This window comes from Tamandua tetradactyla, chromosome 8 (genome assembly GCF_023851605.1).
Source record: "Tamandua tetradactyla isolate mTamTet1 chromosome 8, mTamTet1.pri, whole genome shotgun sequence".
NCBI lineage: Eukaryota > Metazoa > Chordata > Mammalia > Pilosa > Myrmecophagidae > Tamandua > Tamandua tetradactyla.
In genome coordinates, this window is record NC_135334.1 from 77538296 (window position 1) to 77562198 (window position 23903).

At 35.6% G+C, this 23903-nt stretch overlaps 1 protein-coding gene, 1 long non-coding RNA gene and 1 pseudogene across 2 annotated transcripts; 1 reads left to right on the forward strand and 2 right to left on the reverse strand.

Annotated features, from left to right (window-relative positions):
- The first annotated feature begins 5136 nt into the window (after window positions 1-5136).
- LOC143643549 (uncharacterized) lies at window positions 5137-23584 on the forward strand. Its single transcript, XR_013156303.1, has 3 exons — window positions 5137-5181; window positions 17306-17415; window positions 22607-23584. It is a non-coding gene; the product is annotated as an uncharacterized LOC143643549 (long non-coding RNA).
- Window positions 11374-12312, reverse strand: LOC143643548 (olfactory receptor 52A1-like). Its single transcript, XM_077112164.1, has one exon. It carries the CDS (start codon window positions 12310-12312, stop codon window positions 11374-11376), a length of 939 nt encoding a protein of 312 aa, XP_076968279.1.
- Window positions 20054-20940, reverse strand: LOC143643917 (olfactory receptor 52A5-like; annotated as a pseudogene).
- Window positions 23585-23903: the final 319 nt, after the last annotated feature.

The window sequence follows — 23903 nt, forward strand, 5'->3', positions numbered from 1 at the left end:
CAGGGGTCAAAATAACTTGTTACTGGCACAAAGATAGAAGCATTGACCAATGGAATCAAAACGAGAGTGCAGAAGAAGACCATCAAATCTATGGTCAACTAATTTTTGACAAGGTCCTCAAATCCTCTGAATTAGGACAATATAGTCTTTTCAATAATTTGGCATGGATGAACTTGATATTAATAGCCAAAAGAATGAAAGAGGACCCTTACCTTACACCCTATACAAAAATGAACTCAAAGTGGATCAAACATCTAAATATAAGAACTAGCACCATAATGCTTCTAGAACAAAATGTAGGGAAACATCTTCAAGACCTAGTAATAGAAGGTAGCTTCCTAAACTTCTCAACCAAAGCACAACCAACAAAAGAAAAAAATAGATGAATGAGAATGCCTCAGAATCAAATGCTTCTGCACCATAAAAGACTTTATCAAACAGGTGAAGAGGCAACCAACTCAATGGAGAACATATTTGGAAATCACATATCGGACAAAAGTTCGATATCCTGTATACAAAAAGAAGTCATACAACTCAACAAAAGAAGAAGAAACAACCCAATTATAAAATGGGCCAAAGATGTGAATAGGCACTTTTCTGAAGAGCAAATACAGATGGCTCAAAACCACATGAAGAGATTTCATTTTCATCGGCTATAAAAGAAATACAGATCACGACTACAATGAGATACCACCCCACACCCATATGAATGGCTGCTATTAAACTAACAGGAAACTATAAATGTTGGAGAGGATGTGGAGAAACTGGGACACATGCATTGCTGGTTGGAATGAACTCTGGTGCAGACACTATGGAAGACTGTTTGGCACTCCCTTATGAAACTAAATATCAAGTTGCACTATGACCCAGTAAAAAAGTACTTGGTATATATCCAGAAGATCTGAAATCAATGACACAAATAGACCTTTGCACACCGATGTTCACAGCAGCATTATTCACAGTTGCCAAAAAATGTAAACAAACCAAATGCCCATCAACAGATGAGTGCATCAACAAAATGTGGTATATACATACAATGGAATATTATGCAGCAGTAAGAAGAAATGACATCCTGAAGCACAGAATGGATGAAGATGGAGAGCCTTGAGGATATAATGCCGAGTGAAATAGGCCAGACACAAAAGGATAGATACTGCATGATTCTACTTTTATGACCATGGTACAAGTAAAATCAGAGGCTTATAATACAGAATGTAGGGGACTTAGAGATGCATAGAAGCTAGAAATGGGTGAACGGTTAGCTAATGATGTTGAACTCCAATGTGAGATGGAAGTGAAGGCAGTTCTCTAGTGGTTCTATAAGTAATATTATCAAATTGAAGATGAACAAGATTGAACTGGGTTGTATAGACCTATGTGTTCCAATGATTAACGCTAGAATTACAAATTACTTCTTGCAAGAATTACTTTAAAGGTATAATTTTCTTCAAAAAGTATTTAAGTACAGGGTTTATGGGGGAAACTACTATTGCATCCTATGGGCTATGTTTAAAAGGAAAAGGTCAGCACTACCACAGCAAGAGCAGAGGCATATATAGGGGGAAGGACAAAAGTTAAGAGGAGGTTTAGATTTCCTACTTGGCACAGGTGTGTTCGTTTATTGGTTTTCTTTCTCTTGGGAACAATGCAATTATCTAAAATTGAGAGTATTCGTGGATTGTGAACTGAGTGCACTATAAATGATGCCTGATGAACGCAGGTGGCTGAAGGATGCACTGACTGAGAAGCAGATTGGCAAATGATGGTGAATACATCTGAATGAACGTTTTGCTGCTACAGAGAGTAAAGAAGTCATGAAGCATGCAACGATGTGAATGATCATGTGGGACATTTGGTGGGGCAAAATATGCCAGAAACAAAAGAACAGCAACAGTGTGGTCTCCTTTAGAAAATGCTTATAAGGAAACAGGGGCCTAGATTGTAAACTCTTATAGCAGACACATTAAGTACAGAGTGGTAATTATTAATTTCTGAATTTCGAGAGACCTAATACTTAAAGATAAGAACTAAGATAATCAGGTTGGGGTTAAAGTAATTCAGAACACAGGGGTAAGGAAGATATTGTCTATATTTAAGAATCACACATACTCTTTGAGACCAAAGGAAGGAGGATTTCTTTGGTCTGGAACTGAAATTTTCTGTAGCACATAATCTTGCTCAAGCTATCTGTATAGTCTATTTGAATAATTGAAACACTGGGAGCCCAGAATAAGAAAAAGGTCCTTTAATCCTGAATAGATTAGAGTAATGCCTGGATATATACTAGAGTATATTAAGCAGATAATCAAAAATATTGGCAAAGTTCCTTGAGGGATGGGAGGAAAAATATGGAACTATTAAGCCTTGCCATCAGGGAATCTCCTGATACTGTGTCAAACTTTAGGGACACCCAAATCAATAGGCCATGCTCTTGATCCTGAGGCTTATTCTTGTGAAGCTTATGTAGGCCATGGAGAAGCCTAGACTACCTATAGACATGCCTAAGAGTTACTTCCAAAGAACCTCTTTTTTTGCTCAAATGTGGCCTCAGTCTCTCTAAGCCCAACTCTGCAAGTGAAATCATTGCCCTCCCCCCTAGTTGGGGCATGACATCCAGGGGTGAACGTCTCCCTGGCAATGTGGGAGATGACTCCCAGGGATGAATCTGGCCCTGGCACCATGGGATCAACAAATCCATCCTGACCAAAAGGGGAAACGAAGTGTAACTAACAAAGTGTCAGTGGCAGAGAGAGTTCATATAGAGTCAAGAGGTTACTCCAGAGGTTGCTCTTACACAAGCTTCAATTAGACATTGCTATCTATCATAACCTGCCAACCCTAACCAGGACCATTCCAGCCAATCCTAAGAATATCTTGGGCAATATATAAGATTCCATAAGGGTTCCATGCACTAGTGTAACTTTCCAGAAATGTACAACCTCCATATTGATCCCTGGGCCAGATAACCCAGAAATCTAGAGGGTCCAGTCTCTCCAGAGCATCAGATACTTCCATCTCCTGACCCCATATCAGTGACCAACCGTTCCAACATGAAAAAGTTAGAATAGCCATAATCAAACACCACTAAAGAGAGGGATAGAAAGATCAAATGTGATGGTGGAGTTATACAGAGAAGACAGGATTTAACAAACAAATATGATCGCTGAATCACTTAATGGACACTGCTTTCAGTCTCAGTATCTTATAGCAGCTAGAAGTAAAAACCTAAAATTGTGGAATTAATGCATATCAAACTCTGAAATATGTCCTAAAACTAATTGTTGTGCTGTGCTTTGAAATGTCTTGTTTTTGTATATATGTCGTTTTTTACAAAAAAGAAAGAAAAAAGTTGACTGCAGTGACAAAAAGAAAATATTTAAGCCTTCTAGCCTCCTATATTCTGGAGCAGCTAGAAGGAAAAATCTAAGAGGATTGTGTGGTCGCCCATGACAAACTCTCGGATCTGTCTTGTAACTTCTTGTTGAGGAGTGTTGTGAAAACTATCGAGTTTTTTATTTCTTTCCTTTGTTTATATGTTATATAATGCAATAAAAAAGTTAAAAAAAAAAAAAAGCAATCCACAGTATTCCAAAATCCTGAAATTGAAATAAAAGAAAATTCTACTCCACTTCAAAATCTTTCCAGAAATAGTAGACGTAGTTTTTTATTTCAGGTTTGGTTGTTTTGTTTTCGTTGAGCCAGACATGACTATGTGCTTCCAAGATTGATAATGTTTTTATTTATTATACACTCAGTTGTGTTTTCTTTAACAAACATCTTACAGAATTCTCTCCCTCAGGCACTGAGTGTTAGATGTAGCTAGTGTATTAATACCAAAAAACTTATCTAGTACTTCTAATTTTTTTAGACAGTTTAATGTAATGTTCAACTGTTAACCAGTAACCTAATATCGTATGGTAGGCAGAGTTTGGATATCATTGAATAGCTAAGGAACTACTCTTTCTAGTGCAAAGATCACGCGTTGTTGATTTTGTGGTGGAGGCAGCCTCTATGTGCAGGCCTTATCTCTGGGAAGGTTTTGTCCATTCCAAATACAGTTTAGAGTATTAAAAAAAAAAGCCATTCCAACATGTTTGGTATTTGCAAACCACAGGAACACCACACTTCTCTGGTACCAGAAGTCTATTCCAGTTTGCTGGCAGCCGGCTGCAATGCAATATACCAGAAATGGAATTTCTTTTTAAAAGGGAATTTAATAAGTTACAAGTTTACAGTTCTAAGGCTATGAAAGTGTCCCAATTAAAGCAAGTCTATAGAAATGTCCAAATCTAAGGCATCCAGGGAAAGATACCTTGATGCAAGAAGGCCGATGACATTCAGGGTTTCTCTCTCAGCTGGAAGGGCACATGATGAAGTCTGCTGGCTTTCTCTTCTGGCTTCTTCTTTCATGAAGCTCTCCAGGAGGTGTTTTCTTCCTTCATCTCCACAATTCGCTGGCTGGTGGATTATCTATTTCATTGTTCTGTAGCATTCTGCCATCCTCCTCTACTCTCCTTGATTTTTCAGGTTTTTCTAAAAATGCTTCCTCTTTCAGAGGATTCCAGTGAAGAAATCCAGGCCCACCTAGAATGGGTGGAGACACATCTCCACCTATTCAAGTTAAATACCCATTCTTGATTGAGTCACATCTCCACGGAGATAATCTAATCAAAGTCTTCAACATACTGTACTGAATAGATTAGAAGAAATGATTTCATAAAAAATGGAATTAGCATTAAAACATAGCTTCTCTAAGGTACATTAATCCTTTCAAACCAGCCTAACTTGGTAAACGGGAGGGCATCCAAATTTCTTCTTTGTAGACATACCCTTTTTCTCTTTGCAATTCATAAGCAATCTGTGGGATGCTTTTATGAGATTCTAGAAATAAGCCTTTCTTCCTCATGATCTCACTCATTAGATTTATGTACTACTGATAGATTTTAACATCCATTATTCCTTCTATATGTTATTTGAAATTATATTAAAAGGACACGCCTTCCCCTCAATATTTTATTACTGTATCTTTAACACTCAAATGCATTCATGGATTCTAATTTTATTTTATAGGTTATAGTATCTTATAATCTTATTTATTTGTGTAGTCACATTGGCTTTATTCATTATTTTTTTTTGCATGGGTAGGCACCAGGAATTGAACATGGGTCTCTGGCATGTCAGGTAAGAACTCTACTTACTGAGCCACCATGTCCCACCTGTCACATTGGCTTTAATTTGGTCTGAGAATGCTCCTTCAACTACAACTTGGGTCCTTTTGACATATCCCAATTACTTTTTAAGCACTTCCTAATGCCTTATTCTCTGTCACAATATATTGATTGGGATATACTTTATACTTTCCTATTCAAGTTCTGGATATATCAGTTTTCCCAAAGAACCTTAGTACTTTATAGTGAAAAAAGTAATTGAGAAACAAAATCTAGGCATGAAGTTTGTCCACTGCTGCTTTTATGCCACTGCTGTTGCTTCTTGAGTGGACAGAGATATGAAATGTATTCACATATACAGACACTCATACAGTATTATATGATTATGTTTATATACATATATATATATATATATATTTATACATGTATGCCTATACCTACCTGCATTAAAATAGTAGATTAATCTGATAATTCTAATACCCATTCAAACACTTAAGGTTCCTTCCTATCACAACCTTCTCCATATAAGTAACTCCTTTCTACAAAATATGAAAACTATGTTCCATTATCCTCCATATTCTCCATCTTTTCCTCATTTACTCAAGTCCAGAATACTCTTCATGTTGCTAATTAATATCAATTCTATGAATTTAAACACGAAATCTGATATTCAATATTTGTTTATACAATTTTGTTTGTTTATGTAAAATTATTTACTGTCAGTAAAAGGTATAAATCTTGAGGTTATTCCTTTTGCATGCTTTAAAAAGTAGATACAACTTTGTCACCCTCAGTTCTGTCAAGGTGTAAAGCTTCCATCATTCTACATAGTTGCCTCCTCATGTTCCTTTCCAGCTAATGTTTCCCAACTCTACCTGTACAGAGGAAAGGCACTTTTATTTTTTTCTTCAGAAAATGGAAAAATAAAATAACAACAGTTCATCTTTCTTCTTTTTTTTCTTTGTCAATATTTTCATGTGTATCCACAGCTTGCTTCTTATTAAATGCCTGACCAAGAATTCTGCACTTTTTCAATATTTTTTCTTTACTTTATATTATGGAACATATTTATGTAATTTAGATTCAAGTCTTGTCAATTCATGTGTTGTACATAATCTCCTTGTTTGTGACATTCTTGCTCATTTATTTTCTAAACAGTACACACTTGTTGAAGTCCATAGATCAGTAAGATGGTGATCTTACTGTGCTCTGTGTCCTCAACAGGACGTTCCTCCCTGTCTTCAATTCCCAAAGACAAGCCATGGTTTTCTTCCTAGAAATTTTAATTTATTTAGGTCTATCGTTGGGTCCATTGCTTAACATCAATAAATATTTAAAGCAGTATGAAAAAGAGGACATTACTTTTTCCTTCATATGAACAGTATTATTGGAGTAACATTTATGGGAAATATTTTCCTTTTTCCATGGAATTCCTTTGTCATATACTTATAAACTCAACTGACCATACATCTGTGGCTTTAGATGCAGGTTCTCTTTTGTGCTTCATTGACCTATTTGTTTATTCTTATGCTTGAAAATAAACCATTTGAATTTTTATACATTTATATTAGTATTGATATTAGATAATGTCAGTACTCAAAATGTGTTCTTCATATGAAAATTGCTTTAGATATATGTCCTTGACTCACTTTGTAAATTCTAGTATTAGCTTACCTATTCATGTAAAAACTTTGATATCTAGGACTGTTTCAAAACAATTTAAATATACAGTACTTTTTTTAAAAGAACTGCTGCCTTAATATTGAGATATCCAAAACATGAATATTGATTAGTCCTATTTATTTAGAATTTATCTACTTTGTCTTAATAGTGTTTTTGCAATTTTCAGTATAGAATCATTGATGTTTTTTATTATTTAATTGGACCCAAATATTTCCTAAGTGTTTATAGTTTTTAGACTCACTGGAAAAAAGCACTTCATTCTATTTCCCAAATAATTGTTTCCAGCATATAGAATTCAGATAATATGTATATAGACCTTATATCCCATAATCTTACTCAATTCTCTTATCATCAGTACCTCATCATGACTTTCATTTTCAGTGGAAATTCTTGAATTAAAACTTGTCTTCAATCCCATTTTCGGATTACCAGTTCAATGATTGTATGTGAGAGAATCCTTCCAAGAATTTTGTTCTGATACTGTTTCTTCAAAGCCTCCTAGGCTTTGATGGCCAATCTATTTAGGAAACTTAAAGATAGTTGCTGGATTTCTGCCTTCGGTTGATAACAATTTTATATATTTCACATAGAAATGGTAGATGTAGGTCAACGTATTTCCTGTATTTATTTTATTTTATTATTTTAAATTGTTATTCCTTGTATTTTTAATGCAGTTTAAAATGTAAGGACACAATTTAGAAGCAAATGACTTGCAACTAAACTCATGAATGAGCTCAATTAAACATCCCCTGAGTATCATAGTGATAATGGAAGCGTTTCCCCAGGGCAGGACAGACATTGTCAGAAGCAGCAGCACAGTATTCCTCCCAAAGAGAAGAAAAGTCGAGATGACACAAATGATGCAAGGTATTCTTCCTAAACTGGATATTTAGTAGTGGAACCCATCATGGACCAGAAGGGCTGAAATATTATGACTCCCTCATGCCAAATCCAACATCAAGAGTGAGAAGAATCAACTACTCCCTAGTTGGTCAACAATAAATAGTAATCAAAAGCCATTGTTTCTCTCAAGTCACGCTTACTAAGAAATGGGGGGTCCTATTGAAAGCTCTCTTGGGAATTCTAGGACTAAAGTCCTTGAATATTAATTTATCAGACTGTAAATTCAACAAAGCAAAGGGACCCAATTTTTTAAAATGTTTTTATGCATTTAATTAAAGGAAATGTATTTTACAGAAAAGATATATAAATATCATGACAGAAAAATATTTGGTTCTTTCTGTTCAATGCATGTTAGAAAGTAAACCACATCTCATCTATTGGATAAAGGTTAAAATGTTTGATAAAAATCAGTATTGGTAAAAGTTCAGCAAACAATGTCTTTTAGTCTTTACTAAAATTCATACTTGTATATGGAGCTTAATTTTGAAATTTCTTAAAGTCATTAATAAAAAAATATTTACAAAATATGTTTTCTTCTTCCAAAGAATTGTATGGTCAAAATTTTATTCCATCATTGTCCAGTATGACTGTGTAAGAGCATGGAGAGTGTTCTAGTTTGTTAGCTGCTAAATGCAATATACTAGAAACAGAATGGCTTTTAAAAAGCGGAATTTAGTAAGTTGCAATTTAACAGTTTTTAGATGATGGAAATATCCCAATTAAAGCAAGTCTATAGAAACGTCCAATCTAAGGCATCCAGGGAAAGACACCTTGATTCAAGAAGGCTGGTGAAGTTCAAGGTTTCTCTCAAGTGGAAGGGCACATGGTAAACAAATTCAGGGTTTCTCTCTATCTGGAAAGGCACATGGTGAACATGGTGGCATCTGCTGCTTTCTCTCCAGGCTTCTTGTTTCATGAAGCTCTCTGGGAGGCGTTTTCCTTCTTCATCTACAAATGTTGCTGGTGGGTGGATTCTCTGCTTTGTGGTTCTGTGGCAATCTCTGCTCTCTCAGAAGCTCATGGCTTTCTCTCTTGTTCTCTAGCTTTGTCCAAAGTACTTCTTCTTTTAAAGGATTGCAGTAAAGTCAATCAAGACACATCTCCCCCTAATCAAGTTTAATATCCACACTTATTGAGACATATCTCCATAGAGATAAGCAATTAAAATCTCCAACATACAGTACTGAATAAGAATTAGAAGAAACCATTGCTCCCACAAGGCTTATTAGGATCAAAACATGGCTTATCTAGGGTGCATAAACCTTTGCAAACCAGCACAGAGAGTTATGCCATTAGTCTTTGCATTGACCTATTTTATTCTCTATTCCACTTGTATTCTTCAGATTGAAATTGGGCCAGAAAATTTTAAGACTACAATGAGTGAACAATCTGAATTCATAGCTAGACATCAGTGAAGAAGTTAAATATTTTCTGGTTTCATATTCTGTCCCTGCACAGATCTTATATTCCTACATATGTTCAGCAACTATTAGAACTAAAAATTGTTAGAAATATTTCCAAACTTCACCAAATAAAATTAGAGTGTCATGGACCTGCCAACTCATTCTGCTGCCTGTTTACGACCTACCTGCTATTAATGGTCTTTACAGATGGACTTTTGCATTTTGATGATCTAGCTTTGAGATTTATTTCAGCAAAATATAACTTCAATTTCTCATTCAATCTGAATTATATATGTATTATTTTAAATTATTATAATTATGATATTTTAAATTAAATAATTAAAAACTGTGTGGAATTCTGTTTTTTCTTTGCTCTTTGCCAACCTACCTGATATTCTCAAATATTGCTTCTAGGACAGCAAAGACTAAATCATTCACTGTTATGTTTTTTGCTGAAAAAAAAATTCTGCACACTGACACAGATAAAAATATATATTCACATAATATTTAACTGCTTTACAAAATAACTTTTGTTTTCCAAGTAAAACAACACAGTTTAGTATTCCAAATCACTAAATATCATTTCTCAGAAGTATTGATACAGGAAACTTCTCAATGATTTCCCCCTACAGAGCCTCTAGATTTTTCAAATGTTCATCCTGATGTATGTAAATGACAGTTATATTCACTGAATGAGAAAGATTATCTACCATGTATGTAGCATGAACTTCAATATTCTTTACATAAGTGATGAATATGGTAAACAATGCATGGTCATTAACTCAAATGGGAATGTTTTTATAATCTTTGTAAAATGATCACTGAGCTAAATTTTACAAGAAAAAAACAACTTCAACAATTAACCTCAGATCACTAATTTTAGACTTAAAACTCTCTATCATTGATGATATAATAGCCATGACTCACTTAAAAGCACATTGTTTATATCTACTGAAAAAGTGTACTGACATATTCCCAGGTGAAGACATACATATCCAAGTACCTTGCACATAGACAAGCTTATTCAACTACAAAGTAAAGATTTTATAATAAAGTCTAATCAACTTTGTACAGATATAATGAATATTGTTTATATTTCTATTGTCCTTGTCTCCTGAAATTGTGCACTACATTCAAAATATATTGGGGAAAAAAGGTTCAGTTCTCTTAAATCCACATTATCTAGTTAAATCTCCTCATTAATTCACCTCTGCATGTGTGTCATTCATGCTTTGGCCACTCATAAATTATCCCTCAAAGGTCAGATTACCTAACTGAAAAACAAAACACACAGAACAAAAGCACTTTTCCTGACTCCCTTTCCCTATATTCCAGTGGTTCATCTCTTTCCTAACATCCTATCTCACATGTACACCTACTGTATCTCATTCTCATCTTTTCTCTTCTAGGAATTCATGGCCACAAGCCCACACAACATAACCACTATGAGGAATTTACTCTGCATTGCTATTGCCTAGGAAAATATTTATAATAGATAGTTCCTAGAAAACACTACTTGAATACTATATTCAATGATGTAGGGAGTGGGAATCTATTGATGTGAAAATTGGACATGAGTTCTCATGCACTTTGATCCAGGAACCTCCAGAATGACTCAGGACATGTACTTAAATATTCAGATTTCATAGTTTCAGCAACTCTCAAAGATTTTTTGCAAATACATAGTTAATATCCCCATTTTTGTACATTTAAAAAAGGTACGGAGCAGGCCACCGTGGCTCAGCAGGCAGAGTTCTCTCCTGCCATGCCAGTGCCTGCCCATGCAAAGAAAAAAAACACATGAAGATGGAGGAAAAATGGAGACAAGCACATGTTTTTGTTGGATACTCTAGCACAGTGAGATTGGATGTAGTTAACTTGTATGCGAGAAATACCTAATTCACGAGCCTTTCTGGAGATAGATTGTGGATAGAGAAAATTCAAGCAGGGATTTATTATATAAAGAAAAGGGAAGAACATAAATTCATTATTTGTTCTCTCTACATCTCTGACTTTCCCTTTTCAGGAAGCATCTAAGTTCTTATTGAGGGAGAGCTATCATGAGATATGTTGATCTGAAAAGGGCTACTGTGTAGGAAAATTTGAAAACAAAAATAAATGAAAGATTCAGTCACCTCAAATAGTTAATGCTTCTTTTATTTTGAAAGATGAATGCTGTTCACAAAGTACAGATGAAAGTATCAATCCAGGAGGATTTAGGAGCAGAACATTTTAAACACATGAACACGAATCTGTTTGGTCTTTATACCATAGACGAGTGGATTGAGAAATGGAGGGAACAGCAAGTAAATGCTAGAAAAGAGAATATGGATATAAGGGGGAATATGAGACCCAAACCTATGTGTGAAGAAGGAAAAGAAGCCTAGGAGGTAGAATTCAAGGAACACACAGATGTGAGCAATGCAGGTATTAAATGCCTTCAACCTAGATTCCTTCTGGGGCAAATGAAAAACTGTAATAAATATCTGGATATAGGACAAAGTGATGAATATGAGGTCAAACCCTGCAACGCTGAAGGCCACAAACAAGCCATAGATCTTGTTGACCCGGACATTTCCCACAGCTAGTTTCACAATGGCCATATGCTCACAATAAGAGTGGGAGATGACTGTCGTATGATAAAATTGAAATCGACACTTTATCAGTACAAGGCACGGGGCTACCAGAATGGCAGCCCTGAGTGTGACTATAGCTCCTATTTGGTAGACCAGCTGGCGTGTGAAGATGGTGGCATGTCTCAATGGATAACAGATGGCAACATAACGGTCCAGGGCCATGGCCAGCAGGATGCCTGACTCTATTCCCTGAAATGTGTGTATAAGCCACATTTGTAGCAAACAGGAATCATAATAGATCTCAGACATGTGGAACCAGAAGATTCCAAGCATCTTGGGCATGATGCTGCTACCAAGGGCAATATCTGTGGCTCCTAGCATACCTAGAAATATATACATGGGCTCATGGAGGCTGCGCTCAGATTTGATGATGTACAGAAGCAAAGAATTTCCAACCATAGCAATGAGGTACATGGCACAGAATGGAATCCCAATCCAGCACTGCATAGACTCTAGTCCTGGTATCCCCATTAGTGTCAATACAGGAGGCATGAAGACTGTTAAGTTGGAAATGGACATAGTTACCTTGCTGCTCCTCTTGCAGCAAAAGACTGCCTTTAGTACCAGCAAAATCACCTTGGTAAGGCAACAGCCTTTTTACATGTACTTCCCTTCGAGATCTGCTGACAAAAAATCAAAGTTATTTATTTTGCTTGAAAATGGCATTTTTAACAGAGTTTGATGAGTCTTTCCATAGCCCACCCACACTCTGGCTACTCCTGTTTTTTCCTGTTTTCTTTCCCCAATTGTCTTTCACTCATCAATTGTCAATTTGGACAGACATGTTCCCAAAATCTGAACAGTTGATTCCCAAAGTCATAAGATATTTGTGTATCTATATCTATATCTATCTATAATATCTGTATCTATGTATCTTTGACCATTCTTTTAAAAGAATGTAAAAGAAGAGATGTAAGAAGAAAATACTCATTTTATATATTTGATTAGCCTGTCGCTAAATTCCCTGCTGTTTTTCAAATTTCTAGAGAAACTGTATTTCTTTTGCCTACATTTCTAACAGTTAACATCCTTAAAACTAGCTGTATGCTTAAAATAGTAAGCATAACTAATTGAATAAACGTGGACAAATGATTATGAGAAACAACCTTGCAATGCAGTAGAATTGGCAACAACGAAGTATGGGGCTGAGGACTCCCTTCTGGAGAAATGCCCTATATATAAAATATGGGGACATGGTTAAATGGTCAGAATATAGACCTGTTTTTTAGGTTAATTTCAGAGCAATCATTAACCCAAGTATGGCCTAATTAGGTTCATCAGTTTTAGTGAAACACAGCTACTCTAGAAAGTGGGCATTTTGTAAATGTGGACATAAACAATTTTAAGAAAATAAATAGTGTAAGGGAAAGTACCATAAATTGAGTCAAATATAGGATTAGACACAGTACACAAACTGGTGCATTAGATCTGATTAAGAAGAAGGTTATACAGTAAATGTAGAAAATTGAATCACTTCACAACTTTACTCACAGCTGAATTTCCAAAAACCTTGTCTCCTTAAATCTTCTCTGAGTAGTTTGCTTAGATAAAAATCACAATTTTTTAAATTACACAACTGAGACAAAAAATTCTCAACCTATACATTACAGTACGGGTTCTCACACTGAAGAGTACAGTGGGTTATTTATTATTTGTTAGACTCTCCAATAAATTTGTTTCAAATAATGCCAACAAGTTCCTAACTCAGCTAATAAAATATTCTTAAGCAATACACCCTTAATTAAGGAAGCACCTTTGGTTTTTACTGCTAAATTTCAAGTGAAAAGATAAAGGCAGTGAGGCTGCATTTTATGTGGAAAGCTTTATCCCCTAACTTGCATTTAGGATAGTTCAGCCAACTATGTATTCTGATTTCCACAGGCTTGCCCCCATGCTCAATTCCATGATTCCTCCATCTAAAAATCACTTTCTAAGAGGAGCAAAGTGTTTCTTCTCCAATGTTAGTCAGTATTAGAACACACATCCTTCAACAGTTATCACGGTGCCTGACACATTCCAGAATAAGCTGGTGAAATGTAAGACTCACTTGAATATAAGGTAGTTGGGTGGCTTGTGGGAAATTCTGTAAGCAAATAAGCAACTGAGTACAGCTTACTGGTTTTCCATGACCTTAAACATAATGAAATTATTTCTTCAATGTGTTTCAGGAGCTATTTTTCTCCATTTATGAAGTATATTGTCCATTTTTATATATGTTCTACTTATCAACTCCATTCTCCTCCATGGTTTCCAAAATCATACTCACACTTTTGATATTTTGCAATGATTCCTCTTTCTTCTTCACTCTTTGTAACAGTGATTCAGTTAATTAATTCAGTTAATTCAGTTCACATGACTTTAATGCCTTTGGCGGTGGGATCACCTGCTGAAACTAGACTCTGGACATCCTCTGAGATAGTGTTTCATACTCTGAAATCCAAATACTCCTCTTATTTCACAACTTTCAATCATGTTTGATTGTTGATCCTCCAAGAGGACTCAGGGCTGGGTCTCTAGTATCTTGGACAAACTAAGTATATATATATATATATATATATATATATATATATATATATATATATATTTAGCTCCAGTTAGAGAACAAAGCTGCTAGCACCAGTTTTTATGGTCCATAACCTTAGTGTGGTCAAAGAGAAGGACTTATGAACAGGGCATGAAGGACTTTCCAAGCCACCAGTCAAGGTCCTCTGGGACACAGAAGATTTTAAATTAGTCCTCTTGGGTTCACCTGTAAAACTAAAATCCCTGAAATAATTCCTACACTTGGCAGAAATCACCTTACACCCCCTTTATGCTTCCCCAAAAGCTAAATGCAGTCATAACCATATACACACATCATATTTTTAAACTAAATTCTTTTGTTTCTCTCCTTGTTTGCAATAAATATAAAGTCCACTTAAACACAGACTTTTCCTATGGAAATTGCATTCTCTTCGAATAAATAACCTACCTATCTCGTTCCTGACTTAGATAATTTCTGGAATATTTCTGTCTCCATGAATCCCTTTAAAGGCATATGGTATTTGACTTTTGATGTCCTGCAGCATCTCTCTTCCCATTCTTATGTTCTTGAAATTCTTGCAGTGCAAGTGGGGTTATTATGAGAGTGACCAATTTCAATGGTTATTTTCTGATTCATAGGGTGTTGAGCTTTTGAGTATCCAGGTTGCTGAACTTTTTAATAATAATCCTTCCAAACCTCCCTTATTTTCTTTCTCCATTACTTCTTTGCTTATTCTTTCTTTTCTTCCTTCAAAACTGTTGTTACATGTCTCCTAAGTGTGAGGAATCATGTTGCATGCTCTTGATTGAGCAACAGCAACAACAAAAAAGCAGTACTCATGACACCAGCCTTCAAAATCTTCCTACTGTGAGGGTTTTGTTAGCATAGCTTTAATCATGCTAGTGAATGGTATATTCTAGGAAGGACATAGCAAGTGCTCTCTTTGCACATGACATTTTCCCCTCTGGTTTCTTGTTTGCTTGTTTTCTATGTAGTCACTTTCCAGGTATTTGATGTAATGTTGAAAAATAGATAAATTTAAGAAAAATACTTCCAGTGGTGGATCGTATGCATGCTAGATTTCAGGTGGAATAAGGAAAGAAATGAGTGAAACCACAAGGAATTCTCTTTCCCATATTCCCTCCGTGAAGTGAAGAGGAACAATTTATTTGGAGGGTAGCACAGGGTCAGCTAATTTTCAGGCTCATTCTTGAATTGCCAATACTAATTTAGACTATTCTCCATTTTGGTACCTACCACATCTCCACTTTTAGTGAAGTCCTTCAGATTATGTTGCTTCCCAAAGTTATGAATCAGGTCTTACATACCCTCAAACTTTGCAAAGTTGCCAGTAATTCTATCTACTCACAAAGCTTTAGTCAAGTTTACCTTGCTGTATAATGAACTCTATTGTCATTTTATTTAATACGTGATATATGCAAACTCAAGTATGAATCTAAACAAAACTGTCCTGAACTAAAAGCCATTTTATTGTCTGTTTTTTCCTAACACCCCAATTGTTTCTTCATATTCAAAATCATGTGATTCCTTTTACTAACTTATATTTTACAATTACATTGTTTTGTTTGTCATTTCTTTTATTTGTCACAGATTGTATTCCTGGGATGCAGACTTGGAGATAGAGAATAGTGGGACAGGAGATTAATTAAAGTTTCCACCTGGAAATAATGTCAGTGAAATGGAGGCAAGGAAGCTGGATTGGGCATAGAGACAAGAAGAGTTTTGTTTTATTCTCATTTATGGTCTCAGATGACCCTCGAGGGTCTTCTGGTGCTTAGATGATACTCAAGAGTAGTCCTGAGTTATAGTACGAGTGCTACGTTTTCAAATGCTCACATCAGTAATACACACGCTGCAGATATGTGGGCTTAAAAGGCAAATCTGTTACTGAATGTATATCTGAAACTGTCAGAATGGATCATTGGACATTATAGCTAGAAGAGGCCCAATATATTCAACTTGTCACCATTAGCTGTCTTGTTTTATTTCTTGAGGACTAGTGCTATTTCAGAGGCTCAATGTCCATCTCAGCTAACAATAGTTTGGCATTTGCATGCAGGTGGATCTGGGTCAGGCTTGTGAAGCTGTAGCCCATGATCTAGGGACCCATGCATTGCCTCCATCCTTGCCATCTTGGCTACCCTGTTCTGGAGCATATGAGACAGGTCCAGTGTGGTTGACAAGAGAGGCTAACTGACACGAAGGTCACAAGTCATTTTGTCTCTCCATGCCTTCTTCTTTCCAGAGGAAACCCTCTGGTGTGAATTAATATGCAATAAGAAGTATTCACAATTCTTTCCTAATACATTATGCCTGTCCATATGCATCTGACACAGATCTCTTTTTTTATTGATGTTCCAAGTTTTCTCCATCAATATCCCTAATTATGCCAAATGTTTGTCACTACTCACATGCATTTCTATGCACTCACCCAGAACCACTTAATTTTACATGCAAAATGAATAACTGTATTTCCCTAAAGCTCAGTTGATTGGAAAAATCTTCCTTCTCTCCTGTTTTCCAAGATGTTTTTTTCCTTGCACCTATGTATATTTCAGATATTCATCAACTTATCAAGGTAACCCTTCCACAAACTAAATCACAGGGTTATTCTTTTCATGTCATCTTGTCATAATAGATCTTCTATGTGGCCATAATATGAGATGAAACAGAAGTGCTGGTGTAACGTTTATCAATGACATGAGAAGCAGGACTGCTTATTCATGCAAATTGCCTGTGTCCATGTCCTGCTGGTGCGTCATCCTTAATAAGCCAAGTTTTCCATATTCTGTGAGTTTATGGCTTACAGGTTGCAAGGAATGCCAATTCATGGGGGGCAATCATACCCATTCGGTCAATTTGTGGTCCACAGTTAAGCTTGTCATCTGTGCAGGGAACCAGTAGTATGCCAGAAGTTCTATTTCAAAAGAAAATGACATTTATCTGATAAATTCTTTTCATTTCTAGGTAGAAGGAAAGAGACTGAGAATTCAGCATTTTCTAGGCAGAACACCATTGCTGCGGGTCAGTAGAATGGCAGAGATTTTAGCAATTTTGGAAGGCATGGGAGAAAAAAAGTAAGTAATGAAGGTTTGAGATTCAGGTGTGAGAAAGAAGGATTAGATATCTCAGCCTGACATTTTTTCGGTCTTACCCTCAAACATTTTCTAAATTCTGAAGCTACATATAATGGAAGGTCAAACAACAGAGCAGATGATATTTGCGAAATGAAGGGAATTTCAGGCAGGACTGCATTCCTTGGCACATAAGGATTAAAATCCAGGGAGTGGAATCTTTTCAGACACACCTTGTTTTCAGTTGAAAATCTGTAGGCTCAGATGCAAGTCCACGCCCCTACATATAAATGGTAAAATAGACTCCAACCCAGCCAAATCCTGGATTATATTAAATTGATAAGACCCTATACAAGTTTACCAGAGTAATTATCACTTAACAAAATAAAATTATATAGCCTTCACAAAATTTTAATACCTGAATTAAAAAACACATAATTAATTAAATAATAGAAACAGAGCCACAGTTAGTTTGTATATTGTAATAAGGTGTCAAGGATTTCAAAATGATGATTTTAACGTGTTCAAGAAAATAAAGGAATACAGATAAAATAAATGGAGGGATAGGGAATTTGAACATAAAATGTGAATATACCAAAAATAAGTAGGGAGAGAGGGTGAGAGAGATATATATCAAATAGCCTAAAACTGTAACATTCAAGAGCTAAACCTAATAATTTAGAAAACCAGAATTATAGAGCAAAAGGCAAGAGTGACCTAGCATATAGGTCAGTAGTAAATAACAAAACTGAAATTCTCAGACAAGCTATATTACTAGAAATTAAGAGAAGTATTTCACAATGATTAAAAGGTCAATGCACTGTGACTATATATTAATTTGAAATCTATATACATACATTAAATTTTCTTAAAAATACACAAAACAAAAATCAACAGGACTAAAAGGAGATACAGACACATCTATAATAATAATGGGGATTTCAACATAATTCTATCAAAAGCTGCTAAAAGCAGGGGACAAAGCGTTGGACACAATAATGATAAAAACCTACGCAGTTAACAAATACATGCACGCAAATATATGGTTAGGAAAATATAGATAGACCTAGCACTGCACTCAAAAAGTACAGAATTCACATTGCTTTGGATGAAAATTGGGTATTACCAAAAGTATCACAGACGGTGTCATGAGAAAAGTTCAAATTTATATTTTTAAACGTACTGTATCTATAAGCAGAGTAAAAATATAGGCATGACGTTTCCACTCAAGACAACAGAAATGATGATTTCCATAATGAAAACAATAATAGTGATGAGGACAATAATATTGCCTGTATTGTGTCCTTAACAGGTATCAAGCCCCATTTGAAGGAACTGTTTAAATTTAATCATATTACACTACAAAAACCACGTCTCTACCTCTCAAAGAGGCATATGTCATTTTGTCTGTATTTTGTACATTAGGCTGCTGAATTTGTGATGATAAATTGTTTTCCCACCTCACATAGTTAGGAAATGACAAACTAAAATTTTGGGCCTAGATCTGTGTGACTCCAGAACACATGCTTCTAATGAAATCCTCAATTACTTCCTTTAAATACCAAAATTAAATCTTTCTCCATCAAATGTCCTTGATAACCATTGGCCTACTTGCCTTCGGTTATGAAGGGCTTGCAAAATGAAGTTTCTCTAAAACATATTACTATTAGTATATTAGCTCATTAATGCAGAATAAAATTGACATTGCTTTGTTAAAAAAAAAAAGCTGCAGTGGGGAGAACTAGAATAATGATGATGAAGCTTACAGATATTTTTATGCAATCTCCCTAGATCTACAAGTCTTGTTAAGTCATGGGTTATTCCAGGAATCAAAAAACCATTGACAAGAACTTTAAAATACTATTGTACAATAATACATGCGCTTATATTCGTATAAATGACCTGATATCAGAGCACTCCTCAAATTGCTGTACGTACAAATGATGAAAGGAAATGATCACTTAAGAAACAATCCCAAATAAGCACATTATTGTCAGTCCCAGTGTCAGTTGTGGTTGAGCAACTATTTTATGTGATGTGAAAATCATCAATTTGAATATAGTACGAATGGCATGAATGGGAAAGGCATCATGAAGAAAAAGATACTTATTCAGACAAAAATCAGTTGTTATTTAATATGAGGGGAATCCTCAATAAATGGGTTTTCATGGGACAAAGTAAGAAGAAAAGGAGATTTTAAAATATTTGAAGACAATGTGGAGAGACTCAAATATTAGATAGAGAAGATGGACCTAGGTGCTCAGAATAGAAAGGAATCAATGTAAAGATTATATATATGCCACTGTGATCTGCCAAAGGGTCACTAGTCCTGTCCTCATGTGATCAGGACTGTGTGTCCTGACATAATCCTACAGCCAGGGATTTAGTCTTTCAGCATCTAATCTGCTCTTTTCTTTCTCTGAAATTCTTCTGACTGCCTCCTGATCACAGGTCAAAAACCTATGGAAATTTTAACAAATCATTTATATATTAAATTTTCAAAAAGCATGATGACAACCCAAGCATTGCATGGACATACAAAACACATAGGGTCAAAGACGAGTCATTAAATTCATAAAAGGAAATATTTAATGAAAAGTCAAATCTGTATGTTGGAACAGAATATTTTTACTGCCTGATTTCAAATCTGCTTGGTTTTCACTCCATAGACAAGAGGGTTGAGGAAAGGGGGGACTAACAGGTAAAAATTGGACAGGATAATGCTGTATATATGATGGGATATAAGATCCAGATCTGTGAATAAAAAAGGAGAAAAAAGCCAGGAGATAGAATTGGAAGAAGACACATATGTGGGGAATGCATGTATTAAATGCCTTAAGACGAGCTTCCTTCTGGGGCAGGTGGAAGACAGTCATAAATATTTGGATGTAGGAGAGCGTGATGACTAAGAAGTCAAACCCACCAACAGTGAAAGCTCCCAGGAGCCCATAGACCTTATTGACATAAACATCTTCAGTGGCAAGCTTCACCAGGGCCATGTGTTCACAGTAGGTATGTGATATTAACTTGGTTCTGTAAAGTTTCAGGCGACACTTTATGAGCAATGAGCAATAGGCAAGGGATTACCAGAATGACAGGCCACAATATCCTGCCTACTCCAATATTAGTGACTGCTTGGCGAGTGAATATGGTGGCATGCCTCAGGGGATAACAATGGCCACATAGCGGTCCAGAGCCATGGCCAGCAGAACTCCTGACTCAATACCCTGGAATGTATGGATAAGCCACATCTGAAAGAGGCAAGTATCAAAATAAATCTCTGGCAAGTGGAACCAAAATTCCAAGCATCTTGGGCACAGTGCTGGTGCTAATTACAATGTCTGTGGCTCCAAGCATGGCCGGGAAGATGTACATGGGTTCATGGAGGCTGCACTCAGATTTGATGATGATCAAAAGTAGAGAATTTCCAATCAGAGCTGTGATGTACATAGCACAGAATGGAATCCCAATCCAGCACTGCACAGATTCTAAACCAGAGATTCTAATAAGTGTCAGCACAGACGGCATAAACACTGTGTCATTAGTAATAGGCATAGCAATCTAGGTCTTCTTTGCAAGGAGGCAAAGTTTGTCAACCTATGATTTTTTGCACACATATATCCTATCTCCATGTAATGACAAATTTCTTGAATAGCAGAATCAGGCGAGTCAACTCCATCAGTTTATTCTTTAATGTTTTAAATGAATGAGTTATCCTTGATATGGAAACCATGGAAAGGTTCACCTTATAAACTTTACAAAATTATCCACCCAGCCTCATTCATACTCATTCATATCCATTATGTGAAAACTGAATATTTGAATAGCATCCCTGTGACAAGTCCAAAGGGATCCGCATCCCTAGCAGTGCTCTTCTTCCTCCCTCACGGTGCCTCCTTTTTCCTCTTCCAAACTTTTTTAAAAAATCAGAATTAAAAAAAAAATTGGAGGTGTATTTCAGACAGAGTAAAACCAAGTCCCCATGCCGTCAGTCCTCCCTCTTGCCCTATTTTCTCTCTCCTCTACAGACTCCATTCACTTGCGATGAGCAGGAAGGAAAACATCTACATTGTATGTTAATACTTCTTTGATAAAATTTCAATTGATGAAGGCCCTTTTTTGAAGCTGTGATTCCTCTGCTAAAACCACCTCTCCTCACCTTGTTCTTCCTTCTGACCAAGTAATTTTCAAATATGATATTGATGCAGGACTCATATCCCATCCAGATGGGTGACATTAGTTACATAGTTATGGCATATTACCAAAGTAGATTTAACAGGGAGCCAAATCTGACATAGACTCTTCAGGGAAATTTGCATCTATAAGCCTTCAGTCTAGGCTCTTCCCCAATATATGGATTGTTGTGAAAGAATGAAAACATTATTTAATAAAATTAAAGGCATTCAAGTGTGCCTGGTGTAGGGGAGGAGAGGACTTAAGTTCTTTCTACAATGGAACAATGAGGAAGATGCTGTAAAGGCTAGGATTTAGATTACATAAATGACTGTGGATCCCAGATTTCCATTCAGAGGCAGCTTTGAGAAATAGCATCCTTATATAGATATCAGGATTACTTACTTTTGAAGGGAAGTAGAAAGTTTGAATTTTACATATTTGGGGATAATTGACACTAGAAAAATATGAGAGAGTGGGAATCTGTTCAGAAAGGTCCAAGGAAATTCATGGGAAAATAACTGATAAAAACCTAGACACATTCAGATGGAAGTGATTTAAAATCAGGATACAACAGAGACAGAAAGTTGCAACTCCAAGAGAACAAAATTCTTACTGCAATATAAAGGATGTTGCTCAAGACATTTCACATGTTCTACTAACTATACGCAAGCAAACAGCTATAGCTTCCTTGTAGACCTGTGAAGAGTAGGAATCAATGACTATTTATTTACAAGTGAGAACAGATCAGAGGTGATGTTTAATCTCAGTCTAAGTAGAACATATATAACATTTGTTAAGTGCTGATGTTCTAAGCATTCCTAAACATTTCTCCACACATTAATTCATGATCTCCAAATATTATTTTGCATTCTTCTCTGAACTCCATAGATCTTAATTCCTATCCACAAAATTTAAATTTAGAAACTTTGGGAGTTTTGTCAAGCAATTGTCCTTCTTAAACAGAATTGTGTAGTGTGGCTTCTTGTCAACTAAGCATGCATTTTTTTTTTTAACATAGGTTGGCACCAGGAAGCGAACCCAGGTCTCCAGCATGGCAGGCAAGAATTCTGCCACTGAGCCATCATCGCACTGCCCTGAGCATAATTTTTGATGTTTTTGATGCCTTTCCCATGCTTACTTGTGCAATTACTAATGATTCTCTCTCTCAGAAATACCTTATTTATATTGAGCCAAAGTTTTCCCCATAGCATTTCTTCCCCTCTGTATTATATGCCTTCAGATATAAAGACACAAATGTTCTCTTTTTCATGGTCTTTCTCTCCTTTGAGTTAACATTGACAGGCTACAGCACTTGGACAATAGCTTTCTGTAAATTGCTCTGAAATCTGAATTCTCTGTGGCAGAATTGACAATTAATCATCTCTATTATTGGATTGTAGTCCTTGAACTTCAAATTCAAACCCTGTCTATCAAAACTATGTGTATACGCTTTACTTATAAGACTTTAATTTTATTTTTATTCTGTAGTCTATTCTCATTAACTGCATGTGTTTTTCCGTTAAAAAATACCATGCCAACTCCACTTGTCCTTGTTACAGATTCCTAAGTCTGTGCACTTACTCAAAATCCAGAAGCAACAACGAAAGTGACTGTTTCAGGGATATATTGCTCACTGCTGGCCCAGCTATGGCATATTTTTGTTTTCTAACATAATTTTCCCTGCCAATCAGTTTCATCAATCTCTGACCAGTCCTGAGAGTTATCATGTATTCCCAAGATTCAAGAAGGATGTTTCGGCCAGAGAAGCAGTCACTTTTCTTAGAACTATTTTCTTGCTGAGTCTCCATAAGCCATGACTTATCTAATAGCCTGACTTGGAGAAAGCCAAATTTTAAATATAAGAATATTTAATTTAAAAAATATGTTGGTTTTGGCTTTTGTATTACCATTGTATAAAATTAATGTAAAAAGAGAGAAACTGAAATATTTATAATCCTACCACCCTAAATCAAGTATTCTTAAATCTTTTTGCACACTAACCACAATATTTTTAAATGCTTTATTAAAATATACTTACATTAGATACATCTTTTAATTAATATCTTATTATTATAATTTATGGTTCATTAAAATATTTGAAATATCATTATTAATCATATAATGTTCATGAGAAATACCATAATTAATATATAAATGGATGACATTCTATTCTTTCAGTTGTTTTTTTTTAATTTTACAATGATATTATTTATGAATTACTGTACTCTGCAGTGCAAGAACTGGAACTCTGTCTTTATAGTCATTGCCTTAATTAGTATTGCTTTATCCAAAATATCACAAGGTTCTCCAAATAT

Coding starts and splice junctions, on each gene's coding strand:
- LOC143643548 (XM_077112164.1), bottom strand. CDS start 12,312: ATGTCCATTTCCAACTTAACAGTCTTCATGCCTCCTGTATTGACACTA.